The following is a 13,544-nucleotide window of genomic DNA, read 5'->3' on the forward strand; positions in this document are numbered from 1 at the left end:
GGTCGCTCCATTTTCCATTCCCACCAGCTGTGTGGGAGGCTTCCCGTTTCTCCACAGCCTGGCCATCTGTTGTCACCTGGCTTAGGGAAGGTGAAGTGGTGTCTCTCGTGTGGATTTGTTGATGACTAACAACATTGAGAATCTTTTCTTTTCTTTTTTCTTTTTTTAAAATAGCCGCGCCCCCGACATACAGAAATGCTTGGGCCAGAGATGGAATCTGAGCCGCAGCTTCAACCCCAGCCACTGCAGGTGGATTCTTAAACCCACTGTGCCACAGCAGGAACTCTTGAGAATGTTTTAAGGTGCTTGTTGGTGCCTTTTTTTTTTCTGGAAAATTTTTTTACTTTGAAATAATTTTAGGTTTAGAGAAAAGTTGCAAAAATAGTACAAAACACTCATTTGCCCTTAGCCCAGTTCCCCCAAGTGTTCACCACACATGCTTATCATGCTCCATCTCTGAAACATTTAAGAATAAATTGCAGACACGAAAGCTTTACCTATAAATACTTTCTATACCTATAAATATTTACCTATAAATATTTTCTTTTTTCTTTTTTTTCTTTGTCTTTCTAGGGCCTCACTCACGGCATCCAAAATTCCCAGGCTAGGGGTCAAATTGGAGCTACAGCTGCCAGCCTACACCACAGCCACAGCAATGCAGGATCCGAGCCTCGTCGACGGCCTACACCACAGCTCACGTCGACGCCAGATCTTTAACCCGCTGGGCGAGGCCAGGGATGGAACCTGCATCCTCATGGATATAGTTGGGTTCGCTATTGCTGAGCCACAATGGGAACTCCAGTGTGTATTTTCTTAAAGCCAAACCAAACAAAACCAAAAGTAACTTTCTCTCATGCAGCCATAGTAAAATGATCCAAATCTGAAAATCAGTACTGACTCAATACTATGGGTTACTGAATATTCAAGCTTTGCCAAATCCCTGGGTACCAGCATTTTAAAAAAGCTCCAGGGATCTCTGCCACCTCCTTTCACTGAGGAGGACCGCTCCAGCCAGGAAGGAAAATGTTCTCCCCGAGGTCACTAGCGATTTAGGGCAGAATTTTCAGGATGCCCCATTCTCTGGGGCAACTTCGTGTGACTTGGAAAAAGATGCCTCTCCCAAGATGAAGCAGAGGGGCGGCAGCTTTGTCGCCGCATCACACCCCCAGCACATTCTTTATCCAGGACTGGCTGTAGCTAAGGAGGAGATCCAGAACTTTAGCTACAGGTTCTGGATCTCCTCCGCCTGCCTTTTGTCTGTCGAAAACCTGCAGACAAAGACTAAACTTAACTCATGGGAGTTTCCGCTGTGATGCAACAGGATCTGTAGCGTCGCTGGAGCATGAGGATGCAGGTTCGATTCCCAAGTCAGCACAGTGGGTTAAAGGATCCTGCGACCCACAGCTGCAGGTCACCGCTGGGGCTGGGATCTGATCCCTGGCCCGGGAACCTCCATATGCCGCGAGGCGCCAAAAAAGAAAGAAAGAAAAAGAAAGGGAATAAACAATTTGAGAAATGAGACAATGCAGAAAGAAAAGGAAGCAGTCAAACAAGACAAAATAATCGTTTAGCCATTCAATAAAGTCAAGGACTTTTAGTTCCTCCTCAAGGACTATAGATAACATTCTGAGCCAGGTCCTTTGAGCTGTTTTGCAGATACTGAAACCCCTTCCACGTGGAAGAAATGAACTGTATGCTGCCTTCCATCCCAGAGACCCCAGATGGGTTGGAGCCAGAAGGTCGCTGATGCTGGCTCCTGATGACCTCACCACAAGCCAATCAGAAGAATGACCATGAGCTGAACACTAGGACTCCTCACTACCCCTCTCCGGGGGGACACACAGTGTTGAGGGCACTAGTCTGCTGTGGCCCCCTTTGCCTGGCAAAGCAATAAAGCTACTCTTTTCTGCTTCACCCAAAACTCTGTCTCGGCGTTTCTATTCAGTGCTGGGTGCAAGGAGGCTGAGTTTTGGTGGCAGGTGCAGGAGGGGAGAGGCAGGGCTCCTGAGGGCCCGGGACAGTGAGTCTGCTCTGCCTCTTCGGATGTGTGCCTTTCCTTTCCTCCTTGGAGAGTCTGTGCTTGCCGTTTGGGTGGCGAGGAGAGAAGCTGGTCACAGGCAAGGCGCAAACTCTTTCTTTGTTGCTCATCGTCGTGATTTCAGCTGCTAAAACCCTAGCCCACCCCTAATAACCAGTTCTCTTCTGTCCCGCCAGAACCTCCTCCTTCTGCGCCGCCCTCCCTCAGACCAGCTTCCCACTCCGGTCCTAGGGATTTTTCTAACACACAATTCTGATAACATCCTATTCCTGATTAAAACCCCACCCCCAGAGGAAGCTCAAGTTCCTCCATAAATGGGAGCAGTGGTCTGTGCGCTGCTCTTCCCTATCGTGTTTAAGATCTATCACAGCAGACACTCACGGGGTGGAGCCGGGCCATTTGACTCACCCCCCCCCCCATTTTATGGCCACACCCCCCGCATACGGGAGTTTCCGGGCCAGGGACAGAATCTGAGCCACAGCTGCAGCCTACCCCACAGCTGCAGCAACTGATCCTTTAACCCACTGCGCAGGTCTGGGGGATTGAATCTGCACCTCTGCACCTCTGCACCTCTGTGAGTCAAGACACTGCGGTCAGATCCTTAACCCACAGTACCACAGTGGGCATGCCAACCATCTGAGTTTTCACCAGCCCTCTAGGTGCTTCTCATGCACACAGAGATCTGAGACCCCCTGGGCTAGAAGCGGTGGCCACAGGGAGGTCCAGGCAAGACCAGTCCTCCTTAGGTTTGAGTAATTCAAAGCACACATTCTCTACAGCAGGTTAATCAAGAACGCCGACAAATATTTCTCATGCACATACTATGTGCCAGATAAAGGAAACAGGAAGATGGACCAGGTGGGAGGTGGACTGAGTGAGACTCCTAGAAGGCCATCGGGGCGGCCCCTAGAGCTGCTGGAGGTGTTTGGGTTTAGACTGATGCAGGCAGAGACCTCAGTGACTGGTTCAGGTTTCTAGAGCAGACGTGTGGAAAGTTGCATATTTCTTTTATTTCTTTTATGTTCCCACAGCTTCACATAGCACATGGGTCAGAGTTTAAGGATTAAAAAACCCCCCAAAAAATCAATTTAAAAAAGAACCACTTGGCAGTATATGTAAGGAAACAATTTGTAGGAAAGAAGCTGGCCCTTCTAGGTCAAGTTGGTTTAAACTTTGACTTCCCTTCACCTTAGAGATCCTATTGATAGATAAACTTAGGAATTTTTTTTTCTTTTTTTTCTTTTTGGTCTTTTTAGGACCACACCGGGGCAAATGGAGGTTCCCAGGCTAGGGGTCACATCGGGAGCTGTAGCTGCCAGCCTGCACCACAGCCACAGCAATGCCAGATCCGAGCTACATCTGTGACCTACACCACAGCTCATGGCAATGCTGGATCCTTAACCCACTGAGTGAGGCCAGGGATCGAACCTGTGTCCTCATGGGTGCTCATCAGATTTGCTTCCACTGAGCCACGAAGTGAACTCCCAGGAAATGTTTTTTAGTGCTTCTAGAACTTTGGCACTTTGTGGGTACTTTGGTGCCTACATAACTAGATGGTGAGATAACTCAAAGGTCGAAGCCCCCCTCCCTGTTTAAAAGTCTTTTTACAAGCATCTTCAAAACTCTGGCTCATAATGTCCTTGAGTCAAAGTTGAACAATCTTGCCCAAAAGACAGCATGTTCTACATGTGACCTTGTCCACGTATAGGTGAAGGTGGGTCATGTATGGGTGAAAAGAGTCAATATGTACAATCTTCCAGCTATAAGATATATAAGTTTTGGGGCTATAACCTATAGCGTGGTGGCTAGAGTTATTACAGAGGTTCCCAGGCGAGGGGTCGAATCAGAGCTGCAGCTGGCGGTCTACACCACAGCCACAGCAACACTGGATCCAAGCCGCGTCTGCAACCTACACCACAGCTCATGGCAATGCCAGATCCCTGACCCACTGGGTGAGGCCAGGGATCGAACCTGCATCCTCATGGATACTGGCTAGATTTGTTACGGCTGAGCTGCCACGAGAACTCCTTAAAAGGTCTTAAAAGTTTGTCACAAGAAGAAAACGTTGTAACCATCCAAGATGATAGACAGGTGTTAACGGGACTTTCCGTGGTGATCATTTCGTAATACAGACAAATACGGAATCACTGTGTTGTACACCCGAAACTAATGTCAACACCACCTCAGTAAAAACGCATGCATACAAGACAATACCCATCTGCAGCAATGCATGCAAACAAACAGATACACACTGAACCATCAGAATGACAGTGGAGTGTTCCCATTAAGGCTCAGCAGGTTAAGAACCTGACCTAGTGTCCATAAGGACATGGGTTCAATCCTTGGCCTCGCTCAGTCTGGCGTTGCTGTGAGCCGCGGTGTAGTTGCACAGATGTGGCTTGGATCTGTGGCTGTGGCATAGGCTGGCAACTGCCGCTCTGATTAGACCCTTAGCCTGGGAACTTCCATATGCCACAGGAGTGGCCTTAAAAAGAGAGAGAGAAGTTCCTGTGATGGCGCAGTGGGATTGATGGTGTCTTGGGAGTGCTGGGATGCAGGTTCAATCCCCGGCTGAAACAGTGGGTTAAGGATCTGGTGTTGCTGCAACTGTGGCTTTGGTAGCAACTGCGGCTCAGATCCGATCCCTTATGCCGTGAGGTGGCCAAAAAAGAAAAAAAAATCAAGAGAGGAAAAAAAGAATGACAGTGGGATGGAGGTAGAGAGACGGATCTGTGAATAAAAGAGAATCAATGGATACATAAAACAAGAGGGGGCCTTGAATGGGAAACTATAAAAAGTATGGTTTACTCCATCCTCTGCACCTGAGGTCCAAATAAATATATCAATAAAAATATTTTGAGTTCCCTGGTGGCCGTCAGTTAAGGATCTGGTGTAGTCACTGTTGTGGCTTGAGTTCCATCTCTGGCCTGGGAAATTTCTCATGCGGCAAGTGCTTCCCCCGACTCCCCCCCCCCCGCCCCACAGTTTAAAAACTACACTTTTGAAAAGCTCTTAAATGTTAAAAAAACTTTTCTTAGAAAAACAAAAATACCTTTTCCCGAGGGCAGGTTTTTTTTTTTTTTTTTTCCAATAAGTGTTTTTTTCCGACTGATTTCTGAATTATATTTTCCAGGGTATACTTTGTGACTAAGTCAAGGGGGCAGCAGGATGCTGCCTTCTCTACCTAAAGATGATATCATCAGCCCCCCACCAACAGGGCGTGCGTTCTGGTTTGTTTTCTATGATGTGGTGCTATTTTGTGTTGATCCATCCAAACTCTTCAGCAGGGCCTGGGAACTTTCACAGGCTCGCCCCAATCTCCCTTCCTCTCCTTCTTTCTTCCCCGCCTAGACAAAATGGGCTCCTCACTGCTTTTTCAACAAACTTGTCATAGCTCTGTGCCTTGAGACATACTTCTCGTGTCTTCTTTGAAATGTCACTTCCTCTGCGAAGCTTTTTCCAACAGGGCCAGGAAGAGTTAATCACCCACAGCGGGGAGGGGACAGATGACCTGGGTACCGCAGCTTGCCTCCAACACGTACGAACAGGATGATTTGCTGGATTTTTCGGAACCTCAGTTTCCTTATTTAAAAAACAAGGTTATACTCATAAACACCTACATTACAGGGTTGTTGTCAGGCTTGGATATTTAAACTATTGGGAATTGGCTGGTGCTTGAGAAATGCTTGTTCCCTTCCTCCCCTCCAAAATAAATACATACATACATACATATATACATAAATAAAAGTCAAACAAAAACAATCGTGCCTAAAAGGCAACATGTTCTCTCTGTGACCTTGTCCAGCTTTTCATGCTGTTCCTGAATTACAGAAAATTGACAAGCTGTCACTCATTACCCTCTGGTGGCTGCCTGTGGATCTATTTGAACTTGAATCTGACCGATATTTGGTCATTGAGAGTGGAAAAAATTGGTCATGTGCCAAGCACTGTTAATTTTCTAAAGCAAATATATTGCAAAGAGCCAATGAGTGCAAACATGGGCTGTTGGTTTTCTGCAACAAATTTAGGAGACAGGTGAGTCTAAATGAATGAAAGATCTGTAGATCCTGAAGTTTCTCCACAGAAGAGCAGCCAGGCCTGGGATTGTTTTTTAAGGGGTCCTTCTTTATTTAAAAAACATGAATGTTTTATGATTTGATATTAGAAACACCAATATTCCTTTTTATTTTATTTTATTTTATTTTTTGCTTTTTAGGGCTGCACTCACGGCATATAGAGATTCCCAGACTAGGAGTTGAATCTGAGCTACAGCTGCCAGCCTACACCACAGCCACAGCAACACCAGATCCGAGCTGTGTCTGGAACCTATACCACAGCTCACGGCAACGCCAGATCCTTAACCCACTGAGCAAGGCCAGGGATTGAACCTGCAACCTCATGGTTCCTAGTCGGATTCATTTCTGCTGCACCACCATGGGAACTCTAAAATGCCATTATTCTTGAAGCACTTCGGAAGTTCTCAAAAATATGTGAAACATCTTTACCATGTGCACTGTTTTTGAAGGAGGGGTTTACATTGAAGAAATCAGGGCCGAAATGAATTAGCTATCACAAAGCTAATGGAATCTCTGTCTATCCTATTGGGCCATGCTGTGTCTTTAATGTAATTCAAAGTGCTCCTTCACCGAAAATCTAAGAATGTATATATATATATAAACATGTCTGGGGAGTTCCCATTGTGGCTAAGTGGTATCAAAACCGACCAGTATCCATGAGGACATGGGTTTGATCCCTGGCCTTGGTCAGTGGGTTAAGGATCCAGTGTAGCTGTGAGCTATAGCATAGGTCACAGACATGGCTTGGATCTCGTGTTGCTCTGGCTGTCGCTCTGGCAGCTGCAGCTCCGATGGGACCCCTAGCCTGGGAAATTCCATATGCTGCAGGTGCGGCCCTAAAAAGATGAAATAAATAAATAAATGGGTCTGGGGAGTTCCCTCTGTGGCACAGTGAGTTAAGGATCTGCTGTTGCCACAACTATGGCATAGGTTGCAGTGGCAGTTCGGATTCTATCCCTGGCCCAGGAATTTCCCTATGCAGTGGGTATGGCCCCAAAAGAAAAAAAAATACAGAAATAGGTAAATATGTCTGTTACCGAATCCACTTTTTTCAATCTACCACCCCTACTGCAACCAGGCAGTTCTGCCAAAGCACATGTCTTTAAAAGCCTAGGAACCTCTTAGCATCAGTTAAGTCCAAATTCTTCGGGAGGACATTCGAAACCCTTCACAACCTGGCCCCCCCTCCAGCTGCCCTCCTGCCCGTGGGGACCCCTTTCCTCTCTGTGGCCACAGTGGGATTTCCCCAACGAGGGGGCTCCGTACTATTGCCCCCCCCAATATGCTTCCCCCTCCTGCCTGCCTGGTGAAATCTCCCCCGTCCCCCAAGATGGAGCTCAGTCAGCACCTTCTTAACGCCCCAATTTCCCCCTCATGGAATTCCCTTCAATCTCCCTGCTGTTTCTGATCTCCCCTCTCTCCAGCATAAGGCACTTATGTCCCACACCTTAAAAGGGCCAATCGTGTGGCTACTTACACTTAAAGGAATGAAAGAAAAATGAAATCCAGTTTCTCCCTTGCACTTGCCACCATGCACATGCTCAGCAGCCAGTGCAGTTGGTGTCTACTGCCTTGGGCAGCACAAACACGCAACCTGGGAGTTCCCACTGTGGCACAGCGGAAAAGAATCCAACTAGGGACCATGAGGTTGCAGCTTCGATCCCTGGCTCCGCTTAGTGGGTTGGGGATCCGCATTGCCATGAGCTGTGGTTGTAGGTCACAGACTCGGCTCAGATCCCGTGTGGCTGTGGTGTGGGCTGGCAGCTGTAGCTTGGATTCAACCCCCTAGCCTGGGAACCTCCACATGCCGTGGATGCAGCCCTAAAAAGCAAGGGGGGGGGGTAGGAAATGTACACAACCTTTCCATCCCTGCAGGAAATTCTAAACGTTGAGCTCCTGGGAGTTCCATTACTTAGCACCACATCTCCAGTGGCCAGCAGAGTGTCAACACATGGCAGCCACTGAAGTTTTTCCTTTTTTTTAAATGATTTTTATTTTTCTCCATTATAGCTGGTTTACAGTGTTCCGTCAATTTTCTACGCTACAGCAAGGTGACCCAGTCACACATACATATATTATGTTCTTTTTTCTCACAACATCAGGCTCCATCACAAGTGACTACATACAGTTCCCAGTGCTATGCAGCAGGATCTCATTGCTTACCCATTCCGAAGGCAACAGTCTGCATCTATTAACCCCAGATTCCCAGTCCCTTCCACTCCCTCCCCTCCCCCTCCCCCTTGGCAACCACACATCTGTTCTCCAAGTCCATCATATTCCTCCGGCTCCTTAGTTTCTGGCCCTGTGGATCAGGAAAGGCGGCAGGAGACCCCAACCATCCTGGGTCCTTCATGCACCTGGGTGGCCCCAGGCAGGAGACCTTTCTCCTTCTGGGAAGTGCAGACCTGGCTGCTCTGCTCCACTTCGGAAGCTTCATTTCCTAACCCAGGCTCTGGCAGCCATGGTGCTTCATTGTTCATTATTCATGAATAGACCTGACTTTGTTCAAAATGAAAAGCTTGCATGCTGTAAATCTGGGCTTCAGAGAGGATGGCCGGGAACTCACCTGGGTGGCTTCAGAGCTGCCCCCCTTTTTCTCTGGAAATAGTCTCTCTATGAATCTGTAGTGAGAAAGAAATGACTTTTCATGAGGTATTTTTTCAAGAGGTAGTCAAAAAAATGCATCGTTTAAGAAACTGTCTTTAGGAGTTCCCGTCGTGGCTCAGTGGTTAACGAATCCGACCAGGAACCATGAGGTTGTGGGTTCGATCCCTGGCCTTGCTCAGTGGGTTAAGGATCTGGTGTTGCTGTGAGCTGTGGTACAGGCCAGGGGCTGCAGCTTTGATTCGACCCCTAGCCTGGGAACTTCCATATGCCATGGGAGTGGCCCAATAAAATGGCAAAAAGACACAAAATAAATAAATAAATAAATAATAAATAAATAAATAAATAAAAGAAACTGTCTTTATAAATGGCATCAGAGGGGAGAGAAATAAAAGAGAGAAAGAGTAAACCTTTCAGACTGAAAGCACTATTTCCAGCTATGGAGGCGTTAAGACAAAGGGAAGCTCAATGAAGGGCCCACGATGCCACATTTCACCTCATTTATCGTGTCCTTCCGAATGTTTGTCTTTTTAGGGCCAAACCTGTGGCATGTGGAAGTTCCCCGGCTAGGGGACAAACTGGAGCTGCAGCTGCTGGCCCATACCACAGCCACAGCAACACCAGATCTGAGTTACATCTGTGACCCGCGCCACAGCTTGTGGCAGCGCCAGATCTTAACCTACTGAGTGAGGCCAGGGATTGAACCCACATCCTCCTGAATACTAGTTGGGTTCTTAACCCACTGAGCCACAGCGGCAACTCCATTTTTTTTTTTTTGTCTACTTGCCTTTTCTTGAGCCACTCCCGCGGCATATGGAGGTTCCCAGGCTAGGGATCTAATCCGAGCTGTAACCACCGGCCTATGCCAGAGCCACAGCAATGTGGGATCTGAGCCACATCTGCAACCTACACCACAGCTCACAGCAACGCCAGATCCTTAACCCACTGAGCAAGGCCAGGGATTGAATCTGCAACCTCATGGTTCCTAGTCGGATTTGTAAACCACTGCGCTGCGATGGGAACTCCCAAATTTTTGTTTTGAAACAGTGAGTTCACCCTGCAGTCTGGCCACTTGGCTGGAGGGTGGAGGATGGGTCTTCTTCAGGCCCCAGGATGCTGCACCTCCTTCTTCCAGGCCTTCGGTCCTAGAGACCCCTCTGGTACTTAAGACACTGACATGCCTCACATTTAGGAGGTGACTTGGGGTGGGTGGGGATTATACCTATTTGGATATTACTTTTAAATTGTTTTCGTTGGAAAAGTACTGCGTGCACAAGGGAACAACCCACATACAGAAGAACAGTCAAAAGTCGCTGGACCTCCAGGGCCCCCTCCTCTCCCCAGGATGGCCATCTCAGCCCAGTGGCCCGCCCAAAAGACTTTTGGGAGTTTCTGCCCCATCCGGGCCCAGGACTGTGTGAACCTGCCTCCTGCCAGGTCCTCAGGCTCAAGCTTTGCCCATCTGCTATGCGTTGGTTCTGTGGCCGCCGCCCACCGGCCTGGCACGGCCAGGGCTCAGGGACCCACCTCCAGGGTCGCCCCCGCTCCTCCTGGCGGCACCTAGACTGGCGTCTGTCTAAAATGATGCACCCAAGACTCTCGAGTGGGAGATCAATGGCGAGCTCTTCTACTTAATGTTTTGAGATAATCATGCCCGCGGTGAAAAATTCAAACAGTACAACGCCCCCTTTCCCACCCCAAACACCCCCTTCCCTATCCAATCCCTGGTGTTAGAAGCTTCTCGCGTCTCCTTCCGGAGCTGTTCTGTGCATGTACAAGCACGCATCTCACCCATAACAACTTTTTAAAAGAATTTGATTCCCATGGCTATATTCTAATTACTTCTGCTCTTTGCTTTTTTCACTTAACCGTGGGTCAGCGCTGGCTCTCTGCCAGCCCCGCGGGCCCCGCCTTCTTTGCACACAGGGTCCACGGTCATGGTCGCGCGTGCCCAGCACGGGGGTCAGTTCCAGAGAGGTACCCATCCTCCTCCTCTGGAGCGCGTGACCAGGGCCAGCGGTGCCACCGCCGCCCGGGGGGGTCTGGGCGACGGCCCCTCCCGCGGCGGGGGCGGGTCCCCAACTTGGCAATTTGCAGGAACCTTCCCTGGCGCTCGCGCGCGGGGCCCCAGCAGGTTCTCCCGTGCGGAGCCTCTTTTTGGTTTTAAGGTCGCCAGCCGCGGTGAGGGAAGCCGAGACAGGCGGATCTGTGGGAAGCGGAGACCTGGAAACCGAGCCCCGCGAGCGGGCGGACCCATCCGCACGCCGCCCCGCCCGCGCCCACGAGCCCCGCCGTGCCCGGGCGCGCCCGCCCAGCCCCCGCCGCGGGCGGTCCCCGGTCCAGCCGCCCGCCCGCCCTCCCGCCATCCGGCCGGCCCCCCTCCCGGGCGCCGTGCCCGTCCCCAAGGCGGCTCGTCACCGCTGCGAGGCCAATGGGCTGGGCCGCGCGGCCGCGCGCACTCGCACCCGCTCGCCCGGAGTCCCTCCCGCGCTCTCCCCGGCACTGCTCTCCGGCCCTCGCCCAGCCCGCCGCCGCCGCCGCCGCCGCCGCCGCCGTACGAGCCGCCATGCAGCCCCCGCGCGCCTCGTTCCTCCCGCTGCTGCTGCTGCTGCTGCTCGCGGCGCCCGGCTCGGCGCTGCCGCCCCGGGCGGGCCGCTCGGCGCCTGGCGCCGCCGGGTGTCCGGAGCGGTGCGAGCCGGCGCGCTGCGCCCCGCCGCCCGGACACTGTGAGGGCGGCCGCGTCCGCGACGCGTGCGGCTGCTGCGAGGTGTGCGGCGCACCCGAGGGGGCCGAGTGCGGCCTGCAGGAGGGCCCGTGCGGCGAGGGGCTGCAGTGCGTGGTGCCCTTCGGGGTGCCCGCCTCGGCCACGGTGCGGCGGCGCGCGCAGGCCGGCCTCTGCGTGTGCGCCAGCAACGAGCCGGTGTGCGGCAGCGACGCCAACACCTACGCCAACCTGTGCCAGCTGCGCGCTGCCAGCCGCCGTTCCGAGAGGCTGCACCAGCCGCCGGTCATCGTCTTGCAGCGCGGCGCCTGCGGCCAAGGTATCTGCGCTCTGGGGAGCTCCCCAGTCTCGCCGGGTCCCGACCTGCTCCGGCGGAACGGAAGGGCCAGGCCGGGAGCGGCGAAGTGTTGCGGGCTGTTCCGGGCACCCATTGGCTGGGGGAGGCGGGCACCGGCCCTCGGGGTGACAGAATTGCGCGGGATCCCTCGGAACCGAGCTTTGCGCCCAGCCTGGGGTCGGTTCCTCGCGCAGCGGGTCCCGGACGCGCTGTGTCCGGAAGCCGGGAGCCAGGGTGATGGGGTATCCCTCCAGGAAAGGCCCGCTGCTGGATCCCCGCGGGAAGGCACACCGCGTCAGGGTTCGGGGACAAACAAGGCAGGAATGTGGATATAAAGAAAGTTGAAAAGTTTGGAGCCACTAGGACTAGGTTCTGTGGCTTCTTTCCCTTCCTTTTTGGCTTCTGCCCGCGTTCCGCTCGCCCTTTAAAATTAACCATGCATTCATTTTTATTATGGATACTGTCGTGGAAACTTTTAACTTTTTATTTGAAAGGGGCGTTGTTGCTTGTCCGGCACCCCTGTTCCCCCAGGAGACCCACTGGCCGGACACGGGTTTAGTACAGCAGGCTTTACAGCAGCATCACTGCCTGCCTTGCTTCCCATGATTGGAGCCAGCCCTACAAAAATGAAAGTGGCTCCTTTTGAATAAGCAGATGACAGAAAATGCCGAGGAAGGAATGCGGGGGTGGGGGCATGTTAGGGATGAGGAAGTGTCCCCCTCTCCCTCCTTAAACATCTTTTCTGTATCAACAAGTCTGGTCCTGGCAGGGGAGGTAGTGGTGTTGGGGCGAAGGGTGGAGCGAACGGCGGGAGCTTCCAGAGGGATGCTTCTCGTCTCCAGTCCGAGAGACCATGTGGAAAAACAATACGGAGTTCAGCTGCGGCCAATCCAGTGGTATAGGGACGGGCCAGCCCTGCTTGGCTGTGCACTTGGCCGCAGCCACTGGCTCCCTCCTCACTACTGACAGTGCATGGAAAGGGAGGGGGGAGCCCAGCGAGAGGGGCCGGTCTTGGTTTTCTTTGTAGGAATATGGTCCAGCCCTGGGGCCTGGCACACTTTGGCCGACACAGAGAGGAAGGTGCCAGAGCAGTGTAGGTCAAACAGAAACTGCGGATCCCACCAACACGGGAGCAGGGAGCCAGCCTTGGCCCTCAGGAAACAGCCTGGTTAGCATGTGGAGGAGAATTATTCCAGGCAGAATTGAACCTGTGGAGTCCAAGGGGTGGGCCTGACAACGCACATGAATTGAGTCCTTGTGCCAGGCGTGTCACTCTTGTGACCACACTTGGCCTTCGAAGAGGAGGGAGCCTTTGCTGCCATTTCTGATTTATAGGTGAGGGGACTGGGGTTAAATTTCTTACCCAGGGCCACGTAGCTAGAATTTGAACCCAGACAGCCTTACTCAGAAGCAGCCCGGTGCTTAACCCTGAGGCTGGGAAAGAGAGGTCAGGCAGGGTGAAGGAAGTTTCTGGAGGGCCCCAAGTGCGCCCGAGGTCGAGTAGGAGGCAGGCAGATCGAAGTCTTGTCTGGGAGGTGGTGAATAGATCGGTGTGGCTGGGGACATTTGGGGAAGGCATCAGAAGTGACCTAGACTAGTGGCACAGAGTCCCAGGGCCAAAGAGGATGGGCCGGGCTGCTGTGTACTCAGATTCTCTTGAACCAGGGCAATTCAAAAAAAAAAAAAAAAAAAAGCCTGAGTAGGATGCACCTAACAGAACACACCAGGGCGCGGAGTTCGGGCTAATGCAATAGTCTGGGTGTGAGG

The 13,544-nt window shown here is 51.8% G+C and overlaps 1 protein-coding gene across 1 annotated transcript in view; it reads left to right on the top strand.

Annotated features, from left to right (window-relative positions):
* Positions 1 to 11,174: 11,174 nt before the first annotated feature.
* The window catches only part of HTRA1 (HtrA serine peptidase 1), a 60,636-nt gene continuing 58,266 nt past the window's right edge, over positions 11,175 to 13,544 (top strand). The window contains exon 1 of the mRNA XM_047760890.1: positions 11,175 to 11,759. Within this exon, the coding sequence (XP_047616846.1) occupies positions 11,285 to 11,759 (475 nt within the window). The 5' untranslated portion in view covers positions 11,175 to 11,284. The remainder of the gene's footprint in view (positions 11,760 to 13,544) is intronic.

The sequence above is a fragment of the Phacochoerus africanus genome, chromosome 15 (assembly GCF_016906955.1).
Source record: "Phacochoerus africanus isolate WHEZ1 chromosome 15, ROS_Pafr_v1, whole genome shotgun sequence".
In the NCBI taxonomy this organism is placed as follows: Eukaryota; Metazoa; Chordata; class Mammalia; order Artiodactyla; family Suidae; genus Phacochoerus; species Phacochoerus africanus.